General features: G+C 39.2%; 1 protein-coding gene across 7 annotated transcripts in view; it reads right to left on the bottom strand.

Moving 5' to 3' along the window:
- The window catches only part of Phactr2 (phosphatase and actin regulator 2), a 258,646-nt gene that overhangs the window by 26,508 nt on the left and 208,130 nt on the right, over window positions 1–24,008 (bottom strand). For 5 of the 7 annotated variants that reach the window (XM_074072861.1, XM_074072875.1, XM_074072878.1 and 2 more), the window contains 6 exons: window positions 23,338–23,577; window positions 18,967–19,504; window positions 12,820–13,022; window positions 11,447–11,603; window positions 5,755–5,810; window positions 495–556 (listed from right to left, as the gene is read on the bottom strand). In XM_074072861.1, the coding sequence (XP_073928962.1) occupies window positions 495–556; window positions 5,755–5,810; window positions 11,447–11,603; window positions 12,820–13,022; window positions 18,967–19,504; window positions 23,338–23,577 (1,256 nt within the window). The remainder of the gene's footprint in view (window positions 1–494; window positions 557–5,754; window positions 5,811–11,446; window positions 11,604–12,819; window positions 13,023–18,966; window positions 19,505–23,337; window positions 23,578–24,008) is intronic. The other 2 variants (XM_074072877.1, XM_020182568.2) reach the window with 1 other exon arrangement.

A 24,008-nucleotide genomic window follows, 5' to 3' on the forward strand; every position in this document is an offset into this window, starting at 1 on the left:
CACACCCAGTTCTGATAATGGCAACCCTTCAGTAGTCACAAAACACTTATTTAATATTCCCAAGAGTAGATGGAAAGTGTGAGCCTTTTTAGAAGCTCTTTTTTAATAATGGAAATACATATATTTAAGTGTAAGTAATGGCTTTCTGAATGGAAGCTTTTCATGTGAATTTTTGGTCCTTTTTATATTTTACAAATTTTTACACAGGATATAAAAAAGCTTGATTGTTGACTTTTCAACATTAACATAACATGTAAATATAAAAGTAATTTATTTTGCATGCTTTTTTTCCTCCAGTGGTACTGGGGTTTGAACTCAGGACCTTGTATTGTACTTGCTAGGCCAGCAGGCTACACTTGAACCATGTCTATGGTTATTTAGGAGATTAATAGGAACAATTATTCCTAAGCATAACAGGCACATACGAGTGGATTTGTATTTAAAAAACCCAAAATTTATCTCAGAACACTCATTAACAATCGTAATGTTATCACCTTTCGGCTCAGTCTGCGTTTAAGTTCCATTTTTGCTTCTTGTTCTTCTTCTTCGTTCTTTTCTGTTTATTAAGGGAGGAAAGGCATAATAACTTAGTTACTAAGATAATTTTATAATCAGAAAGGTCTATTAGGCCACAATTACTTGATTCTAACAGATATTGACCACTTTACTAACATCTTTAAAAAGTTATCAAAAGATTTTGCAGAAAGATCAATTGTATACACACATGTGCTTTTTATATGTGCATACACATATGTAAGTCACTTTTCTCCTTGTAGAACTGGTTTATTTACTTTACTAGAAGCTTTTTTTGCCTCCTACCTTCTTGTTCTATTCTGCAGAAACACTGAGATGCCCATACTCTGTTGATAGCTTTCTACTGCTGACCATCTTGTGGGCTTATGAGCACAATTTACCAGAATTCAGATGAAATTTTACTTCTGGATCTGGACTTCATGTGAAAAATCTGAGACATATTAACAGAGTAAATTAGAACCATCCGATGCATGTCTAAGCTGCTGATTTCCATTCAAATCCAACCAAAATATTTGATTTGTCTTCCTTAGTTTCCATAGAAGCAGAATGTAAACATTTCTTTGAACTTGGCTTTCAAACCAGAACACTCTGAATGGGGTTATGGTGTACTGAGGGTGGAAATTATTTATTTTCTTGTGACTTTAACTTTCCAGAGTCTTCTCTTTCTATAGTGTTTCACTGTGTAATACAATTTAATGCTGTCTAATAGCCGGAATTAAAAAAAAATGCCCAGAAATTTGAAAGAAACAAATACCCTTTCAGGTTTTATTAGTTGCTTATTTGAGGAATGCGGTCGCTTCTTGTAGCTCCTCTGTTCTGTAAATGACATAGATTTTACTTCTTTATGCTTATGGAAGATTATCTTTTAGAAAATCAACTGATAGAAAAATCATATTGTAGAAGGAACCAACCAAAGGACTGCAGAAGAAAAATCTCTTCAGTGAAAAGATAATTATGGTTATTTTAAGAATTCTAATAATACAAGGGGTGTATGTGATCAAAGTACCTGATGTGCATGTTTGTAAAATATATGCCAATAAAAATTAAAAAAAAATTCAAATAGACTTTCCACTATTGAGATTATTTTTATCATAGAAAATGTTTAGTGTTTAATATTTACAACACCTGCATTTATTCATTAGGCTAAATTCTTTATAAATTGCCTTCTCTGGACAGGAAAAAATATCTGCATTCTTCTGAAACACTTTTTTTAACTCATAAGGAGGAAGATAACCAGTCTGCTTATTTATAGTGCACAGAAATTGAACTTACCTAAGGACAAGAAACACAGCAAGTGCCAGTGCCAAATAAATTTCATTATAATTCAGATTTCTTTTTTGCTTTGAGATAATGTCTCACTATGTAGCAGGCTGGCCACAAACGTATGATCCTCATGCCTCATCCTCCCTTATTGTGCTGGCACTATAGGTGTGCATCACTACACCTGGCTTCAAATTTCTTACTCTGTATGCCCTGTAGGTTTTTCTATTTGCTTCATAAAAATATGTATCTTTTCATACACTTAATATATGTAAAAAAGTTCAAATAATTACCTCATATGAATTGGATAAAGCTTGTGGATTTATCATTATATATAATAAGTAAATGTTAAATTTTGGTTCATGTGATTAAAACTAGAGCTTTACAAGGTGAGCATTTTGATGATATTAAAAATAAAAAGAAAAATATAATCCTTATAACATTTTGGTCAATTCTTTCTATGCAGCCATTATGCTACATTTTAAAGATAATTTTCAAGAAAAAATTGGATATTTAATATGTCTCAAAGCTAACACATGCTGCAATTTTCATTAGACATGCAAAATGTCATTTCTTTGAAGGGAATAGTAGTTTTGCCCTATTAAGCACAATGTATGAGTAAGGGACAGCCAGTAATGTTTCAAAAAAAGAAAGGTGGCGGGGGTTAAATGCAGAAGTTTTCACTATTTGGGGATTCTGTCTTGACATCAGGGACTGACTTCTTTACATTTCCCATGTTAGAAATTTCACTATTAAAGAAGTTAAAGAGGGAGGGTGTGAGGTGGAGGGAAGCCAGTATTTTTTGTTGTTTGTTTCCTTTGCTTTTGCTTCACTAGTAGGTAGGATATAAACCTCTCTGAGCACTTTGAATACACTGGAGGGTATTCAGGAAGGAAATGACGAGGATCACGATAAATCCCACTCTCCATGCCTTGCACTGGGCAGCCGGTGTTTCAGACAGCCACAAGAAGCAATTCCTGTGAACACACGATGTGTATGCTTTAACACCACGGACACTAAGGGAATTGGTGCTCCTGGCTAGCCAGTACTGCCCTGAGCAGTCTGTGGATGAGCTAAAAGGGCAGGAAAGAAAAATTCAGCAGCACTAGCAACTGGAATAGTATTACATTCTTCTACTTGGCAGTACTGGGATCGACCTCAGGGCTTTGTGCTTGCCGGGCAGGTGCTCTGCCATTTGACCCACGCCTCCAGCCCTTTTTTGCTTTAGCTATTTTTTGGGTAGGGTCTCAAGATTTTGTCCTGGATTGGTCTTGGACTGATCTTCCCACCCTATGTTTTCTAAGTAGTTATGATTACAGGCATGCTCCACCATGCCTGGTCATGCCATATATATATTTTTTAATTTTTTAAATCTTTTTGCTGTTCTACATTTCCATGTGAGTGTTTTAAACAAGAGTAAACACATGTATAAACTCTGATATATATGTCACATCCATATTATATATAAAACAAGATGTCAGCAGTAGAATATAGATGGCAAATACATGAGTGTTGTTATAAAATTTCTTCAACTTTTCAGTATGTTAAAAAAAACTTCAAGCGTAGTATGGTAGCACACACCTGTAATCCAGGTACTAAGGAGGCTGGAGCAGGAGGACCATGAGTCTAAGGCTAGCCTGGGCTACATAGCGAGATGCCCAATGGCCTAACTCATTTTTCTGCATGGAAAGTGTAGCTGGAATGAGATAGTAAGAGGACCTGGATCTTTTCTGAATCCCTGACATGGAAAAGGTGTTCCATGTATACCTCTTTTCCTCATCAGCAAAAGCTGACATTTCAAGTAGGAAAAGTTGCTTTTTTGTTGTTGTTGTTCTCATTTTTAAGGAACTAAAATGTATAATCAAATATAACTTAATGTACATGTATTTGTGAAAAACACTTGTGTCACCAAAATAGGAAAGAAATCAAGTAAGGAGTGATATGAATTATGACACTAAGGACTGAATCTGTCCTGTGGTCTCTCATGAGAGCTATCAGCATTTCCTGTCATCTAAGTCATATTTATCACAGGAGCGATGGGTTGTGATTTGAGAACTGTTGATTGTCCATGCTGGGAGTCAGTTTCCTAGCCTATCAAGAAAAGATGACCTAGTTAAAATGTGTCCTTAAAAATCAAACCATATCACATAGATTTTTCCTCAAATAGACATGTATTTTGCTTTTGCACAGAGCTGGAGATGAAACATACAAAGGAACAAAAGCAATCTATGTGGAGGAATTCAGAAGCAGAATGAAGTGTTCCCTGTGCTGCTCGGTAGGACGCTTGGGAAATCAGGAGGAGTCTTCACCAGTTCTCCTCTGCTTCCCTTGGCCAGGCGATCGTGTGTCAGGAGATCATAAGCCAGTTATCAGCCTGTCCAGACTAGAAATATGGCTCTTGTTTCCAGAATCAACATGAACTTAGAAGGAAGTTAAAAAAAAAAAAAAGGGCTGAAGTCAAATCTGAAGTTGACTTTGGTGTTTCACTCTTTCCCGAACCTCCAGGAAAACAGAGAGCACAAAAGCCAACACAGCACTTAAGATCAACATGCAATAAATTTCCGAATCCATAAAACAGTTCCTCAAATAACTAAACTCCACTGTGGTTTGGCACATTCGCTTCATAGGAGCAGCACAGAATTATCCAGAATTTGCTCTGCCTTCCCCCCACTGCCCCAGGTTGCATCAGACATCCAATAAGACATAATCTCTGTGTGTTAGGAGTTTAGTCTGCATTTGAGCTTTCTTAAAATTGAATTAAACAACTATCTCCCAGGAACCTGTCATTGAAGGCAAGGAGGCCTTTTGGGTTTTGTTATCAAAATGAGATGCTCCTTCACTCTCTCTCAGAAAAGCTAAAACAAAAATTTATCTTTCTTTTCTAGACACAAAATTTTTCCTCTCAAACTGGCACTTCTCCACATGGATAGGCACTTACTTCCCTTCTCGAGTTCTATTCTGGTATGTTCCCAAACAGCCAGACAAAAAGCGTTGCAAGGACAAAGATCCCATAGACTGGGTGGATGGATTCCTTTCACTTCATTGTTGGTTATTTCAGTTATGGCAACTGTAGTACAAAAACACTCCGAAAATCTTTCTTTCCTTCAGGAAAGAAAATAACTCAGCTTGGATAGCTGGGGTCATCCAGCAGGTCAACTGAGCTCTGCCTGGTTGAAAAGAAGTTCCCCTGTGTGTGTGGCCCATTACTACTACTTCTCTCCTCACTCTGCTTGTTCCTGTTCTTTGAGAGTTCGTGTAATAAAAAGCTCTTTGAAACTGGATTAATATATAGAACAAAAGTTAAGCTTCACTTAAAAATGTCCATTTCCTAACTCACTGAAGTTAGTCACCACATGGATACACAATAACAGGACAAACTGGGCTTTTATTAGGATTTCATATACTAATTCCTCAAAGAGACTAGAAGGAAAAACAGAATGGAAAAATAGAGTAGAAAAATGAATGGAGAACCCTTTAAGCACTGAAAAACTATAAATAATGAGTCATTTGTTAAACCTAGCAACTAACTTTGTTATTAATAATAATATAGGAATGTTTAATTTATTTCTTGGTGGATTCTTTGATCTTTTCTTTGATAGGCATTTCTTTAATATTCTCCTTAATATTTAGGTGAAAGACTGCATGGAATATATTTCATCTTTCTCAAAAACAATTGCTACATAACTCCAGTCTGAGGGATAACAGGCTCAAAATCAAAAAGTCAAATGTAAAATTCAAGATTTTTTTTTGTGGTACTGAGGTTTGAACTCAGGACCTCACGCTTGCGAGCAGGTGCTAAGCCACTCTGCCAGCCCTAAAGAAATAAATTTTTAAATATATAAACAATTACATATAGGCAGCATAAATGGGCCATGTCTGTGAGTTGTGAATGATACATGGACTACTTCTGAGGTAGCATGTTTGTGGTCACTTGGGGATCGTTGAGTACAGGATACTTACGTTTTAGGATATTTCTTTGTTCTAATTCTTCAGTGGTAGGCCTCTGGCTGAGTCTCCTGTGATGTGAGAGAGAAAATGCTATAGGTTACAAATGGAGTTCCTTTAGTGGGAGACACAAGATAAAGCAACAGAGCTAGACTTGTCAAGTTTTGAGAAATCAAAATCCATTTTTAAACTGACAAGGTAAAGTTCTTTCTTTCAGTTTGGAGATCCAGATGGTGGCCAACTCTCCTCACTCTCCATTCTTCCTCTCAGAAAGAGAACTGATTGGGTGTCAGAGAGGAACGTGGCTGGGTACCTCAGCCTCCCTAACGGCCAGGCGTGGTAACGAGGTGGAGTTTTTACAATGCGGAATGAGCAAAGTGAGGTTTATAACTTCCAATTTTACCCTTAGAAATGACTGTCTGTGCATTCCCTTCATTCTCCTCTCTCTCTCTCTCTCTCTCTGTCCCTCTCTGTCTCTCTCTGTCTCTCCCTCCCTCTTTCCTTCCTTTTTTCCTCCCTCTCTCTGGTAATTCTGGGGTTTGAACTCAGGGTCTTATGCTTGGTACGTTTTCTACCACATGACTCACCCTAAGCCCTTTTTTCCCTTTCATTCTTTCATAGGCAGGAGCTTAGACCTGATGGTGGGAGATAGCATTGATCATGCAGATAAGACTGTCCAAGAGCACAGAAGGGTAAAGAGACAGGAGGAACCTGGGTGCTAGGCAAGAACTGGGCTTCCCACCCTTGCTGGGTGGCCCAGCTAGACTGTAAAGTGAACAAGAAAGAAACGCACCTTGTCTGAACCACTGTGTGTTTGGTGTGTTACAGCAATTTAGCTGATAGTCTAATAAATCTACAGGTCACTTGAGTCAATCAGTTAAAGAGTTCACACCAGTTTGGGAGTTGCACAGTCTCCACTGCACAGTGTTTTAAGTGATACTCTGCGGTAGGAGCACAAATGAACATGTTACGTATAAATTTATCTTCAGATGTGTTATTCCTTCTCCTCTGCCTTTAAGATAAACCAGGCCCATCTGGGATTAGAGGTTATCTACTTGTACATGGGAACAGAATGTCCTAATAACTCCTTATTAACTTTGTTCTCAGTCTTGTTTACATGACTTAATCATACTGAAAAACTTACTAAAGATATAGAATGAATTTGTGCAAATCAGACTAATATACACAAATGGTGATCTTAATGTAAGATACTACCAATTCTAGCTGGGCGCTGGTGGCTTATGCCTGGAATTCTAGTTACTTGGGAGGCTGAGATCAGGAGGACTGAGGTTTTAGGACAGCAAAAAAAAGTTTGCGAAACTGCATCTCAGTAGAAAAAGCTGGGTGTGGTGGTACATCCTGTCATCCCAGCCGCCATGGCAAGCATAGGAGGACTGTGGTCCAAGATGGAATGGGCAAAAAAGCAAGACCCTATTTCAAGAATAACCAAAGTAAAAAGGGCTGGAAGCATGGCAAATGTGAGTTCAAACTCCAGTACCACCAAAAAAAGAGATGATAACTACCAACTGTAAATGTGACTATGACAGAAATGATACGAAAGACTGAAATTAATAATCAATTACATATATATAGGACTGGGGTTTGAACTCATGACTTTGTACTTGCAAAGCAGGTGCTCTACTGCTTGAGCCACACCTCCAGTCCATTTTTCTCTGGTTATTTTGGAGATGGGGGTCTTGTGAACTATTTTTCCAGGCTGGCCTTAAACTGGGGTCCTCCTGATCTCAGCCTCCCAAGTAGCTAGGATTACAGGTGTGAGCAACTGAGCTACCTTGAAAATTAACTTGAGTGACTGAGCATCTCTGTCTCTGCCAGCCAGATTCTGCCACATGTGTCCACCCGACTCTGTCTTGTACTCCATGGTTGTACTGCCAATGTAGCACTCGTCTTTTATTTATGCAGCTTCCTCCTTCCGGGATGTCTTCCTTTCCTTCCCTACCTACTGAAATCCTACAAATGATTAAAATGGTTCCTTGAAAGTTGGTGTTGGAGCTCTTCTGTGATAAGGAGAGTCCCCGGGTTCTCTGCCCATATACAATGGTTACACAAGCCTGTAACAGCTATGGAAGCACTTACAATTCTAGGTAGTTATAAAAATGATCACAGTTACAAAGTTTTATTTCTACTTTTAAAGTCCCAGGTACTGTGCTAGGTGCCTAACTTCATTATCTGGAATTTTCAAAGCAATTCGGCAAGATAGCCCCAAGGTCTATCTTGTTAATTAACTTGTCTAAGAAAAAACACTAGGGAATGCTGGACCCAGGTTTCTCACCTATGTCCTTGGACTTGGATGTCTGTTTCCTAAGGCTGGACCTGTGGTTGAGTTATCTTTGAATGACAGGAATTAGACAAGCTGTATTTGTTGAAAAGCAATTCTGTAAAATTTACATATTAGCAGCAATATAGTGAAATGTTGTGTAGACACAGACTATGTGTGTCTTTACAAAGCCTTTCAGTGGAGTTCTAACCCCACCCTGCCAAATGAACCCCTCCAGTTCTCTGCTCCCGTGGAAGCCTGGGTCTCACCTCAAGTCCTTGACAAAGAAGTTAGGAAACTGATGTTCTCTGGGAGTCCACACTATCAATTTTTGCCCCTTCTTCAATTTTTCTCAATCTTTGAGCATTTGGTTTAGTTTAATTTGTCATTGCTATAAATAGCCTTGCGATAAACATTTTTTGTAAAGCATGTTTCTTTTTAAAAAAAAAAATCCCCTTGGACCATTCATTTCCTTCTTCTATATATCCCCCAAATGGAATCATGACGCAAACAAACAGATTGCTTGATAATTCTAACCCATGGTGAAACTGTTCTTCAGAAATTCTGAGCAAGAACAATGGATATGTGCCCTACCTTTCCAAAAACTTGCCAGCATTGGGTTTAATTTTTAAATGTGTTTTAATAGATATATAATAATCTAAGTTAATAGTAAGAAGCATTTAATTTTATTGAGTGCTTGCTATGATCTAGGAACTAAAGTGCCTTAAACATATCATCTTACCTCTAAACTTTGGGGATGGTTAGTTCCATTTTACAAGTGGGGCCAAGTGGCAGCTTTCTTCCAAACTTGCTGCCAAGGGTCCCTCATCCTGTCTGGGTGGATGATTTACTTTAGCTCACATTGGAAGAGGTGACATTTATTTCCGTTTGGCTTCATTTTACAGAATTAATACATTATTCGTGCTCTGATTTTATAAAGTACAGCTATTATCCTTCAAATTTCATGCTTTCCACATGTCTGATAAACCTGTCTGCTGAATTTTCCTCACTGATAAAAATGTTTACTCCATCTCCCATCATTCCTTCCTTCCACTATGGTTTCATGGAAATAGATTTTGGGGCCTCAGGGTAGATGAATAGTTGAGTATTTAAAGGGTGCATGTTGCTACTATTACAGATGCAATCTCCGTTAGCCCTGGTATTCTCCTACTATGATTTCATGATAATATTAATACGATGCTGATTTTTATAGATTAATCTTACACTTGTGAAACTGCTTAAATTATTATGTGGCAATTTTGGTCAGTTTTTCAGAGTTCTCTAGGTATATAACTAAGAATAACCATAGTAATACTTTCCTATAATTTATACCTTTTTTCACTGTAAATAATTGAGACTAGACTTTTAGTATAAAAGGTGTGGTGAATCTTTATTCATTTTTTAGTTTTAGAACTTTTTAGGGTTGCTCCATGTCCTAAAATATTTAGCATAAGAAAAAACCTGTACTTCTGATTTGGTTAGAATTTTAGCAAAAAAAAAAAAATTTTCCTCAATGCTACGTTGACATTTCTTGAGATAGATATACGATACTTCACTCTTTCACCCCTGACCATGATGAAATATAATTATATTCTTTATTTTGAAGGAATACACCCTATTTTGTCATTATTATTATTAATTATTGTTGGTTGCATTGGGTTTGAACTCAGGGCCTTGTGCTTGCTAAGCAAGCACTCTACCATTTGAGCCACAATCCCATCACTTTTTGCTTTAGTTATTTTTCTGATAGAGCTCAAGTTTTTAACTAAGGCCAGTCTTGGACTATGATCCTCCTATTTATGCTCCTATGTAGTTTGGGATTATAGTTGTGTACCGTCACACCTGGCTTATGGATTGAGATGGGGTTTCACTAAATTTTTGCCTAGGCTGGCCTTGAACCATGATCCCTTCAATCTTCACCACCTGAGTAGATGACATTACAGATGCACACCACTGCACTCAGTGCAAAACATAAACAACAAAAATAAAACAATAAAAATACCCCAATAAGCACATAATCTGTTATATGGTGTAAAAAGTATAAGTTAGGAGATGGTATTCAAAAAAGAAGACTGGGCAGAGAGCCTGGAAATAGAAACTCCAACCTGGTTCTGCTACTAAGGAATAGTGTGTGCTTCAGAAATTTCCCTAATCTCTCTGAGCCTCAGAGAGGCCCCCATTTTCACTTGGTAAAAAGATAGGTTTGACATTTGACATGACAACAGGTCTTTCCAGCTCCATCCTGTAAATCACCTTAGTTTCTTTTACCTCCACTAGCTCTGTCCTGAAGTAGGAAATGATCAGAGTTCAGGGCTGAGAGAAAGAAACTACTGGTAAACTTCTTGAAACTCCATCTGGAGTCCTTGGGAGAGTTCTAGAACATGGGTCATCCAGGTCTCTCTGGAGATTTCATAGGAGACTGAGCCTTCCCTTCAGACAGAAGCCACAGCTACAGTCTCTGAAGTCTTCCTCCATGGTTCACCATAGAGAGGCCCTTAGAGGCAGGGCTTCTCTCCTGTGGGAGAACAGCCAATGGCTTTAGGAAGCCCTGAGGCTCACCCTCCAGTTATGTCCTGGTCATGCAAACCTTCCACTTCCAAGCAAGGGCTGTCATTTCCTCCCATCTCCATAGCCTGCTCTGATATTCCAGACTGTTCCCTTCTCCAAATTATGCACCCTGGGGGGTATGCAGAGTGAGAGAAGCCAGCAGAAAAACTGGTAATTTAAATGCATCTAAACGGATCATCAAAAATGCGAGCTTTGGTGCAAAAGAATTCACTTCTATGAAAACTGTCAGTTAAATGACTTCTACAGTCATATGTGGCAAAAGCAGAGATCCCACCCAATGGCAGGAGGCAGAAAGCAATTCTTGACTCAGCCCTTTGAAGCTAGAGGGGAAGTCTGGATGCGGGATTATGATTATCTGACTATGATAAATGCAGGCCACTGAGGCAAACTAGTGTTTCTACAGTGTCACAGCCCACAGGGCTATGACAGCACTATAGTCCACAGGCCAATCCTGCATCTCACACTCTATAGTAAATAGATTTTATTGGAACACAGCCACACTCAATTTTTTATACATTAGTTATATCTATTTTCAACTATAACCACACACTGAGTAGATGCAATAGAGATAATGTGGCCAGCAAAGCCTAAAATATTCACCAACCAGTCCTTTGTAGAAAAAAGATTGTTGACCCTTGAGTTAGGCTTCGGTGACCTCAAAACCACTGGCTGAAAGTGGTAGCCAGAAAGGGTAGGTCATATGAGTGGTTCACCACCCAAGACCAACTTTAAAAGACGTGATGACCAAGTGTGCCTGTACACAAGGAATTCACAATGACTCCAGATGGCTACAGGTGTGAATGACTTTAGGAAGGAACAGATGTGAATCAGTCAGTGCTACACAGAAATGTCAGCAATTACCTGACCAACTTGGTTCCAATTTGTTGTCGGATTTCCTGCCTCTCTTCTTCTGATGTACGCTGAAGGATGTTTTTATCCTCTAATTCTTTCTTAGATGGTCTGTTGCCAAGTTTGATAGCAAGAGTATCTCTTCGTCGTATCTTACTTGCCAAAGCACCTGAGGATTGAGAAAAGGCAGAAATGCAGATAAAGCAGCTTTCAGCTAGTTCTGCCCGGGTTACACTGACAAGGACTTGACAGGGGCCAAGGCCAAATTCTTTACCCACAGGCAAGAGGGGAATCTTAATTAACCCAAGGAAAAAAAAGATTTTGAGTTGGATATAGTTCATTCTGAAAAGACTAAAGAACAGTTTTTTTTTTTTTTTTTTTAATGTTCTGAGCAAATACTGAGGCACCATGAAATATCTTGGAAGTATCTTGGAAGTATTTGGAAGGAGATGGAGTTTGTTTTGCTGATATGTTAGACAACGGAAATTAGTAATTGCACAATGCTTTTTCTTTCCTTTTCAAGTTTAAAAATCTTATCCTTTTCCTTATTCTGTACAGTTAATCCTTGTCATCTTCTTTCCTCTATTCAGACGCCATGCTGGCAAAGAGTCTACCATGTGTACGGATGCCTTAACCCTCCGTGACCCAGGATCCTTAAAAACCTCAGCAGATGATGATAGCTCATACCAGATGGTAATAATTTTTTTTTTTTGCTCTGTACAAATTGGGGAGAATTTGACAAACTTCTGTTTAGTCATTTAATACAGTAGTAACTTTTTATAACCTATCAATTCAATCCCCCAGGGAATGCCTCCCAAGTTATTCTGCTCAGAGGTTAAAAAAATAGTAAGAGCACATTCTAGTTCTTTAAGTTGTACGTACATGGTAGCCTTTTCTCCACTTTATTATCATTGCTTCCCAGGAGGCATGCTATCTTACCTATTGTGGTTTAGTGGTTATTTTTAATTCTAAAAAGGCATTTATCATTTTTGACTCATTACTCCCTCCTCTTTCTTTAACTTCCAGTGAGCAAGCCAATGACTCCTGTATTGATACTTTTTTCAAGAGCTGTCCAGGGTGGAAGAGCCATCTCTGATTTTCCTGAGAAAGGTCTTTGTCATTGGAAAGCTTTGATTCTTTGGATAAATACAAATTTGTACATCTACCTCACTGATGAAGGCCTGATCCACCTCTGTGGTATCATCTTCCCAAAAGGCCTGCCATCCATCACAAGCTAAACTTTAGGGTAGCCATATAGAGAAAGGAAGATGAAGGGCAGGAAAACATCACTTGTCTGGTTTCTAATGAGACTTTTACTCTTGACAGCATGTAGCTGCCTCTGTCCACCACCCACTCTCCTCTGTATCTCTTGAAAACTGTCTTACTTTCTCCGCTGCCATCTTCATCCTCATCTTCTTCTTCATCATCATCTGTGTACAAGATGGGCCCATCTGAGTCAGAGTCAGTGGCCTGGTACTCCCTTGGGCCTTCATCTTCTGGGGTACTGAAGGATTCTGAAGATTCTCCCATCGGCCCAGGAGTCATCAGTTGAGGTCCTGTCTTCCCCAGCTCATCTTTGGTCGTAAAACTGTTAAGGACATACAAATACAGACTGATGCAAAAGTCAAAGCAACCCTAGGAGACACCAACCCCATGAAAACAGCCCTAGTGCCATGGACATCCTTCAGACTGGAGGAGGGAGAAATCAGACCTACAGCCAACGTCACTGTGACATGGAAGAGCAGAGCTGTGTTCACGGTTTTACATTCTTCATCTGTAAAAAATGCAAAGGCTTCACTAAATGGTGTCTAATCTGTTTAGTAAACGAACACTGTAAAACTATATTTTGCAATTTATTTTTCCATAGCGATGAGGGTGCAGTGCAAAGAACAATGGGCTTTCAGAAGCTCTCAGGTTTTTCACTTTGTCTGTGTTTAACTTTTAAGCTTAATTAGGTGCCTCAGCTCCTTCAGAAATCTTGAGGCCTTCAGTTGAGCTTCTTGCCCACTCATCTGCTCCCATGTGACCTGAAGGCATCATCAGAACTCTTAGTGGTCTGCCCCTGTGACCACCCCGGACTTGTCTGCCTTCTGAACTCTCACAAGGCCCTTGACAAGTGGAACTGACACTGTTTTGTATTCCAGCATCCAGAAGGGTAGCTGCATAGAAAAAGTACATCTTTCATTAATATATGAACAAATCCCATTTGACCAAGCTTGTCAATTTTCAAAGACTAGAATAAAAAATATACCTGACATCAAAACCATTTCATATTGAAATAATGGAATCATCATTTTAAGATAGAGAGGATCCCCCAATTGCTTTCTAATATTTGGATGTCATACTTCTGAAAGACTAATTAGTGGAAAGCATGTGTCTATTGTTCTCACTGACTTAAAAAGAAACTCAACTGTCAGTAGCTCCCCGCTCCCAAACTCTTTGAATAACGAATACAGATGAAGTTTGTCAGAATACGATGTGTTTTAAAATTCTACCTTGTGGTTGCAAAATAGGACTTTACAAGCCTAAGCACACAAGGCTCTCTATTTTTCACTTAGAAAAGTCCAGCAGCCTCAATTCTTATTCTAAAAGGGATATAAGAAATCTCATTTTTATTGTGTAAAATAAAATTTGCTGCTTTAACCACTTTAAGTGTACAGTTTAGTGGCACAGGAAGCATTCATCTTGTGTGACCATCACCACTGTCCACCTCCAGAACCTTTCATCTTCCCAAATTAAAACTCTGTTCCTATTAAACAGCAACTTCCCATTCTTTCTAGACTCAGCCCTTAGCAACTGCCATTCTACTTTCTGTCTCTGTGAATCTATTTTAGGTACTTCATATAAGTGAAATTACATAGTATTTGTCCTTTTGTGTTTAATTAGCGTAATGTCATGGTTGAACCTTTCATGGCATAGTGTGTGCCAGAATTTCCTTTTGTTCTGGATGATATTCCTATATATATGTGTATATACATATATATGTGTGTGTACAAACCGTACACTTACATATGTACATATACACATACACATTTGTTTATCCATTCATCAGTTAATGGACATTTGGGGTGCTTCCACCTTTTGCTATTATTCAATGCTGCTATGAATGCTGGTGCTCAGACTGGCCTTGAACTCTCAATCCTCCTGCCTTGGCCTCCTGATGCAGGGATTACAGCTGTGTATCACCATGCTAGGTAGAGAAGACTTTTTTAATTAATAAAATTTTAATTAATCTTTAAAGACACTAAGAACTAATGGTACTAAAAGTAAGGAAAATATATACATTAAGTTCAAAACAACGCCACCTTCTTCTATATTAAAAATATACTATTAACTACCTTATGTTTTTTTGCAAAAATATGGCATGAAAGACTTATTTGTACAGGAAAACTTTTCCATAGTCTGGATACTTAGTTGATTGCCACTGGAAGCTAATCTTGTTTGAACAGACTGCCATTATTGGTAACCACGGCATGTTTAAAAGATATGGCAATTAATTATATCTTCTGGATAGAGCAGAACAAAAGTCACTTGAGAGATGAGTTCTACTGTTGGTGCCATTGTGCACTGATTTGTGATACTGAGTGCTATTTTAACCTCATTATTTGTATTTTATAATATTTTGCAGTTTGCAAAGAATTCAGCATACATTTACAACTTACACTTGTTCAACACTCTAGGGTAGATATATGTCTAGTTCATGGACCAACAAAATGCCATGGGTAAGATTCCCAACTAAGGTAGTAAGTCCAATCTAGAATCTAGATTAAAGGCTAAATGTTACATACTAAATGCTACATTTTCATTCAATACTTATTAAGAGTTATATTCATGTTGTAAGTTGTACTCAATATTAAATATACTTCAAATTTGTATCAGTCAACTCATGTCTAGGCTCTCAGTTTTTCTCCCTAGGTTCCTGGACACGATGGACGCCATCGTACATTCCATAGTGCTTTAGAATGACTGACCAAGCCACCTTTGGAGAAAGCCTGAAAATGGGCTGATTACTTTCCATCTCACATTACACCAGACATGTGTGTTATAGATAAAGTACCGATGAACAGAAACCTACCAAATCATTCATTAGCACTAGCAATATGGAAAATTGAGGTAGGTAATTTTATACATACCCATTGCCCTCTTTAAAGTTTTGGCATTTGTATTCCAAACAGAAGTCTTTTCATAAAACAACAGGGTTTTCACACATCAGGTAACTAAATTTAACTCAGGGAGCGTTCTAAGTAAAGCAAGTGACTAAGAACCAAAAATTCTAATTCAAATATCCACTTGAAAGAGGAAGAAAGAATTTGGAAGAAAATTTGAGAGATTTCTTATTCCAGGTTCATTAATTCAAGAGCAAACAGGAACTACCACTGGAAGATGAGTTATAGTTTTAATTTTGAAAATATGCAGAGAAGAAACCCTCTATGAGTTCTTCTAGGAAGGTATCAGAGTTCCCCTGACTGACAGCAAAATCCATCACAAATACCCTCAAGGACTGATGGGTGTCCGAAGCTTCCTCCTTCTGAGTAGTCAGTGGAAATGGAAAACTCGTGTTTACCTTTTAGTCTGACAGGTCTTCGCACACTTGGGCTGACTGGAGATATTAAATCCCCAGTCTGGTGCTCAGAATAATAAAGTCATTCCCTAAAGGTTTGTGAGAGTGAACTGGGCAGAGCCAGGTCACCTTTAGATCTAGTCTCTCTGAATACTTAGGTCTACCTAAAGCACTTTGTTCTTCAGTGTATTGAACAATATAACCATATACTCAGTCTATTACCCAAAATTTGGATGCTGTCTTAAATGCATATACTTCTTGGGCATACTGGCCAGTATTTAGTAAAAACGACTCTGAACTATTTTGTCTTGCTCACTTCAGGATCTCTGACGTTAGTATATCACCCAGCACAGAGAAGGCAAGTCAAAAATACATGTTGAAAAAAAAATGCTCAGTTTTAAGGTTGGAAGCCATTGCAATGCTGAAAAATACTACAATTAAAGGAAGACTTTTCTATGTGATAGATAAGGAAAACTGCTAGGGATTAAATGTTTTCCCCAGAATTCACATTTTGAAAACTTCATGTCTAATGCAACAGCACTGAAGGATGAGGAGTAATGGTGTGTGTTTAGATTGTGAGGATAAAGCCCTGACGAACACGTGAACATTTTTAAAAGGGTTTGGGGAGAGGGTTAGCTCCCTTCGACTCCTGGCCTTGCCACCTTCTGCCACACAGTGATTACAGCAAGTCCCTCACCAAATTCTGGAGCCTTGATTTTGAACTTCCCAGCCTCCAGAACTATGAGTCAATACATTTCTTTTCTTTCTTTCTTTTTTTTTTTTTCAAGTACTGCAGTTTGAACTCAGGGCTCATGCTTGCTAGGTAGGCACTCTGTCACTTGAGACACATACCTCCAGTTCTGTTTGCTCTGGTTATTTTTGAGATAGGGTCTTGCTTTTTACCCAGGCCAGCTTGGACCGTGATCCTCTTATTTTAGGCTTCCTGCTTTAGCTGGAATGCCATCATACTCAGTTTTTTTTTCCATTGAGATGGGGTCTTGCAAACTTTTTGGCCAAGCTGGCCTGGAACTGTGGTCCTCCAGATCTCATCCTCCTACATAGGTTGGGAGGACAGGTGCACCACAGCATCCAGCTATTGGTTAAGATAGGGTCTCACGATCTTCCTGCCCAGCTAGCTTTTAACTTTGATCTTCCCAGTCTCAGCCTCCCAAGTAGCTAGAATTACAGGCATGAATCACCAGTGCCTGCTGTGAGTCAATAAATTCCTGCTCATTATAAATGATCTTGTCACAGTATTCTGTTATAGCAGCACAAAGCACTAATACAGATGTCATAACCATTCATTTCAATACCATCTTTCTCCTGTATCTTTTATTAAAATGCCAAATAAATTTTTACTTTGACATTTATTTATCTTTCTTTAGCTTTTCTTCAAATGACACTGCTCAAAATGATGAAGAAATAGGAAAGTATTGGAAAGGAAATAGCAGTAAAGTAGGGGCAATTATTTGGGGAGACTTAGGACACTATTTGAAGCCTGAGATTCAGTGTGCAGTGCTAGGTTTGCCTCTGCTCACTGGGTAATCCTGTACAAACTACCTTGCTTAATACCAGTTTTCTTACTCATAAGGTAAGGATACTTCGGGGAAGATTTATGTGAATTAAATGATAATGAATGTACAGTACCTGTTCCTGACATTAAATAAGTATTCAATAAATGAAGGTTATTATTATCAGCAACTAAGTAATTAAAGTTGATATTTTAGTGTCTTGATCAAAACCAACCTAATTAGTGTAGTAATTTTTAAAAACTCTAACATGACAAAAGATTTTATGAAAGAGAGCCCATTACAACATTTGAAGATGGAATGCAAGTTCTTTTCTTAGAAACAAGAGAGAAGAGGCTGGTTTAAGGGCTCCAAGCCTTCTGTAGACAGAATTGAGAATTGCATTATACTCTGATAGCTCTTCTGTCCCTTCATACCTGTGGGACAGAAGGTCTACCTATCTTATTTAGCTTTCAATGGAATATTAATAGGACTTTGTGAGTGCAAAGAATTTAGGATGAGGATCCTAGGATAAGCCCCAGGTTTCTAGATTGGGCAACTGGATGATGGTGGGGCAACAAAGAGCAACATCAAGTTCCTTGGCTTGTTTTGTCTGGTTACCTTCTTCAACAAAACTAAGACTACTTGTCTACTATCCTTTATCTTCTGTTGTAATTTATTTATAAAATCTAATACTAGCAACATCTCACCTTCAAAATTGCTTCCATTATATAGAAGTAGGCTGACTTTCCCTATAATTACCTTGGGCCACATTTTCATTTTATTAACATCCACTGAGTGCCTACAACATACTAGAGTCTATACTTGTTGCTGGGGAAATACAGGTAAATAAAACATGTTTTCTAGTTCTGCTCCACATGTTGGAGAAAAGAGGTTCTCAATAATAACCAATTCTGCCTAGAAGTATTGGAAAGCTTCACAGAGAAGAGGAAATTTGGGCTGGGTGAGGAATTAAAAGGAGCAAAAATTGGGGACCACTCTATTGTTGGAGGAAAAGAAGCTGGAATTTTAACGAGATTTTCCCTGATGGTCTTAATTTCTCTGGGAGAAGGCTATCTATCTTGTTGAAATGAAGATGGGCAGGAACAGGGGAGAAATCTGGATCCGAGTGATATAGATTTAAAATAAGCACTATAAGGAAAAAGAAAGAAACTGTCTAGGCATAAGAAAAGAGGCTACTGAGCCATGCTGACACAGGCTCTAGATGTCCTTGGAAGCCTCAGATCTGGAGTGGTTGTCACTAATCAATGTGATTTTCTCCATAATCCATGCAATCCCCAGGCAGGGCTAAGAAAAACCAATGGCTGGACTCGTGCCATGTGTGTCTACCTTATACTCAGCAGATTACATGTAGAAGAGAGCAGACAGGTTCCCTCATCCATACAGAATTCTTTAGTGATCTTTGGTATTCAGATGGAAAATGGGTTTTGGGCCCGACTCACCATTTTGCATTTTCTCTGCTAACACTTAAGCCAGTGCCTGAATAGAGAGTGGTTCTGTTCGTTGGTTCTTCAGTCCAAAGGAGCTGACTTGGGTCTAAGGCAGAGATGGGCAGGTCAGCTCCATTGCTGACCAAGACCACAGGAGTGTCTGAGGCAATAATGCACTGCTCCTCAAGAGGCAGAGGAAGGTCTGGGGGGGAAGGTGAACGAGCCACTGGGGGTAGAGGGACTGTGGCCTTGGATTTGCCTGTGTTCTGCTCCTCAGCCCCAGAGACAGTCTGTTCAGGTTGGAAACTCTCCACTCCAGGCTCCGAAGTTTCTCCCTTAAGATCAGATGGGCCAGAAGCAGTGGTCTCTGAAGACAGTCGAGATGTCGCTGGCTGCTTGCTAGTTTTTTTCTTGCCCTTGGTGGTCCCCACTGTCCCTGTTTTGCTAGCAACTGTTTCCTTGGAGGCTTTGGGACGAGAAGAGGTGGATGCAGTTGATGGCGAAGCTGATGCTTTGGAGCCAGTAGGTTTTTTCAAATGAGAAGAACCAGCTAAAATAGAGAGATTTTGTATTAAAAATCAAGGAATACAATTCTTTTAAAATAAAGTGACCAAGTGGCAATGGCCAATGTCATTTAAAATGCTCCTCTAAAATTTGTTGGATCAACGAGTGGAAGAAAATGGACTAATGATGATAATAGTCTAGTTTTTTGCCCCTTCCCTGCCTCTAATTGAGAGAGCAAGTGACACGTACAGCAAAACTAAGGGACAAGAGGCCCTTTCTTCTGTCTCTTCTAGTCTTTTTCTAGCACAGCCAAAGGAGAAATTCTCAGGCTTACCTGAAAAAGCCCTTATGGATTCTGAAGAACAGACATTGTGAGGTGAAGAGGCTAACTACCAGCAGTAAGCTGGGTTTAGAGTACACAGGCTCTCTATAGATGGTATGTGTTCTATGATGTCTTTCTAGGAATGGAGCCATGGCCCATATTCAGAAGAAGCAGGGTCATATACCACCAGTTTCTTCCTGAGTCAAATGCAAATTTGCTCATCCCACTGTTAAATTAAGAGTAAAGTCCCACCCAGCTGTTCCCATAGCTTCAGGAAAGGATGGCTGGCCTGCTGGCCTGTGCCTCCACCTGCAGTGACAATGCACCAGGGTGAAAACGCACAGCTGAAGAGGGGACAGGTCCATTCAAAACACCAAAAAGGAGGAAAACAATTTTTTTTTTTTACAAAAAGTATTTATGTGCATGTGAATAGTTTGCAGGGAAAGAATATTACTCCCCAAACTTCAAGTGGGTTTTTTGTTGTTCTTTGTTTTAGACAGGGTTCCACTATGTTGACCAGGCTGGTCTTGAGCTCCCGAGCTCAAGCAATCCTTCTACGTCAGCTTCCCTAGTAGCTGGGAGTATAGTGTGCACACCGCCTCATTGGACTCCACCCAGAACTTCTGACTTCAATCTTTGCAAATCAAATTATTCTTACAGCTTATGTTCTAAGCAAGCCTTCAAAGGAACACCATTGCATCTTTGCCTACTTTTGGATAGGGCTGTCTTCAACTAAATAATTTTTTAGGAAAACAAAGTTAGCTACCTTCTTCTTTATGTCATAGTAGGAAATACATTTAAACTCCTATGAGAATATTCTTGTTGCACGGCTTATAATGTCTATAATTTCTCCTAATTCTTCTATTAAAATGTTGCACATTCTTCTTTCTCACAAGGGGATTAAACTACCTTTCATAGAACTATTAGAAAATATCTTTTTAGTACTGTGGAGCCAATTCACAATGCAACATATTGTTGTAATTTACCTCTCTTTATAATGTTATTGAAGTCAACTGGGAGGGTCAACAGCTGAAGAACAGACAATGAGATGTAAGACCTCATTAATTCTGATATGTGGAAGAAGCCAGTCTTATTCAGTGACATGGTCCAGGCATAAAAGGAGTCTCTGTGGTTTAGAGTCTTTATTATTTTAGATGTACACAATAGCTGGAATTCCCCTCCACTAAATCTGGACCAGCTACTAGTCTTTATAGTTAACCAACTTGTTACCTTTACTTGTTTACGAGATAGATTCATTAAGCACATTCTCTCAATCTAAGCCCATTCTAAATTAATTTTTTTCGCAACAAAGATACCAAGGATTTGGGGCCTAAACACACTCCACTATTTTCTTGGATAAGTTAAACAGAATCCCTTCCATATATCAATTCTAATAACTTTTTTGAAAATTCTTTCATTTCTAACAGAAAAGTTTAACTTAAGCCTGTCTTAGAGGGAAATGTTTTTTCAATGCCTAGAGTACAAATTGAAGCATTATATTTTTTCTTTAAGTGTTTCTTAAAATGACAGACTTTGGTGAAACCAACCACAATTAAAAAAAAAAAACACTTCTCAGTTGACACATTTTGTTAATAGTGCCTAGAGTTTAGAAAAAAATAAGGGAGATTTACCCTTACTTTCTCACAAAGCAGTTGAATATTGTAAACTGATAGGTGCTTATAGCCAGGTCTATACTAAATAATAGAGGATCTTAAAAGAGAGCCATTTTAAGAACTTAAAACATTTGACTGAAAATCAAGAATGACATTTGAACCATTGTAGAAGGTCAGCATCATTCAAATAATTCAGAATTACCATGCCGAAAATTCTAAATGATTATAATTAGAATATCAGCAGGGCTCTAAAGGAGTGTTACCAATACTTAATTTAAAAAATAAAGCTACAACAAGTACCACAGCCTTGTTAGTAGCCTTCAATGTAACCCCTGTTTCTCTGTGATAGCCTGCAGAAGTCACCTTTACGACAATAGCCATCCTGTCATATTGGCTACATTACATTATAGCCAATAGTCATCTACGTAAGGCCCCTCAGGCCTCTTACATGCAGTAGTTCTCTTGGGAACATCATGAGTCCATAAATAAATCTTCAAATAAAATACCTGGAAATAGCTCAAAATCTGTCATGAAAGTGTCCCTGCCTTGCATTTGTCATCGACCTTTCTCAGAGAGGCCACGCTGAGTCTGCAGTGAGCTTCTCCATGTGGGGAACGAAGGTTGGGAGAAACTTGTGGAGGACAGGATCTTAATTTCCAAAAGCAGCATGATGGTTTGGGATATTTCGTACAGAATAGCTCAGGCCTGCCTCACTTCAGGAACTCTCCTAGGCTTTGTGAGGCCACCAACAAGAAAGGACACTGATGTGGCAGCAGAGCCAGACCCCAGGACATGGCCTCAGGCACTGTTGACACATCATTCTGAGGCATGCCACTTTAGAACTAATTAGAAGAGACCAGACACCAAAGGTCAAAGGTCAAAGGTGGGAAGAAAGAAAGCCTGGGACGGGGTCTGTTTGCACTCAGAGAGCTGTTACACCGTCAGCTAAACCATTCTCTGAATTTGGGTAGGATGCGTATAAATTACAAGAGGGAAAAGAGCGACATCGAGCTAAATCCTAGTGTTCATTCATATGCTAGAACACTGCTGCTGGTTTTAAGGAAAATAAGATTTACTATAGTCGGGAAGAAATGTATGCACGTGTTAATGGGAAGCCACTGAGCACGTGACTTTGATTAGTGTCCTTTTCAAAGCTGGGAGACGTGGTAGGCATCTTTATTCCACTTCACTAGAAGAAGGGGACTTCCACTTTGCATTTACTATATCAGATTGGAAAGAAAAGCTGGGTTTGCACTATGGGAGGTCACGGCAGGACACGTAAATGTCCACTGATGATCTGTGATAGCAACTTGTAACTATCATGCAAGGAAGCTTTGCTTTCTAACTGGGCAGGGTGGAGCTGGGTGCAGGGGGAGGGGGGCATTGAGCATGTAACTTTCAGCTCCACTGAAATAGTTTTATCTGGAGTAGAAAGTAGTAGGGTCGAACTGAACCAAATATATGAATCCTTTGTCATTTATCAGAAGAAAGGTGACAATAGACGCTGAAGAATTAACACAGTAAGATCCACCTGCAAGCCTAAGATCTTTTTAAATAAAACACAAACCGAGAAGCTCCACATAAACTGTGATAGGCAGAAGGTTGGCCAATATCTTCATACTTTTATATCTGACCATTCATCAGACAGACTACAGAGTGATTCTTTTATATCTGACCATTCATCAGACAGACTACAGAGTGATTCTTACTGTGCCAATCACAGATACCAAGGTGAATGAAGCACATTTACTCCAAACCTAATGGCTGACTAGCCTCTGGCAGACAGCTAGAGCAATCCCTATGCATTCTCTGTGTCAAAGCTGCATCCACTGGTGTTACATCCTCACACACCAATTGACTGTCCCTCCTGGGAGACACAATTAGTCGCAGCCCAAAGCCCAGCACCCTGGACTGAACTGAAATAGTGCACTGGGGCATACTCACCAGCCTCTCGGGTTGCATTTCGGCTTGTTGGCTTAGGTGGAGGGACGGGGACCTGCTTACCAGGAGCCTTGGCATTTTTTTTACTGGGAGGCACTTCATCACCTTTGTGGCTGGCCCCAGCAGTGGCCCCTTTGGGAGGCACAGGTGACTTTTTGGGTTTAGGTTTAGGTTTAGGCTTAGGAGGAGCTGAAGGAGGTAGAGCAGGAGCTGCCGGTGTTTCAGAGTGGATTTCAGTGTTCTCTACAAATGAGAAAGTGAACAGAGCAGACTGATACAGACACACACCATATAAATACTAGGAGCATGGCGACAGTGATACACAGACATGGCTGCTTGGCCCTTGGGAACCAGATGAGTTCTGCACCAGAGAGCACAAAGTCTGGGTAAAAGAAACCCAAACTGAAAGGCTGAAAGATACACCCAGTTGTGTTCTCTGGGTACATTAATCATTCCTTTGATAAAACTGGTGGCACAAGCCATGATCAAATTATATTTGAGATGAATGTAAATGCCCACAAGTCAGGGGCCTTGATTCCAGCCTCAAATCTGTGGTTGCTGCATGATGACATGGGCATCGAGTGCTAAGTTTAACAAAATTAACAATTTAGCAAAATTGAAGGACCCTTAAGAGTGACAGATGTGTACATCACACATACTGCCGTGGGGGTGAG

Source organism: Castor canadensis, chromosome 1, assembly GCF_047511655.1.
Source record: "Castor canadensis chromosome 1, mCasCan1.hap1v2, whole genome shotgun sequence".
NCBI classification, from domain to species: Eukaryota; Metazoa; Chordata; class Mammalia; order Rodentia; family Castoridae; genus Castor; species Castor canadensis.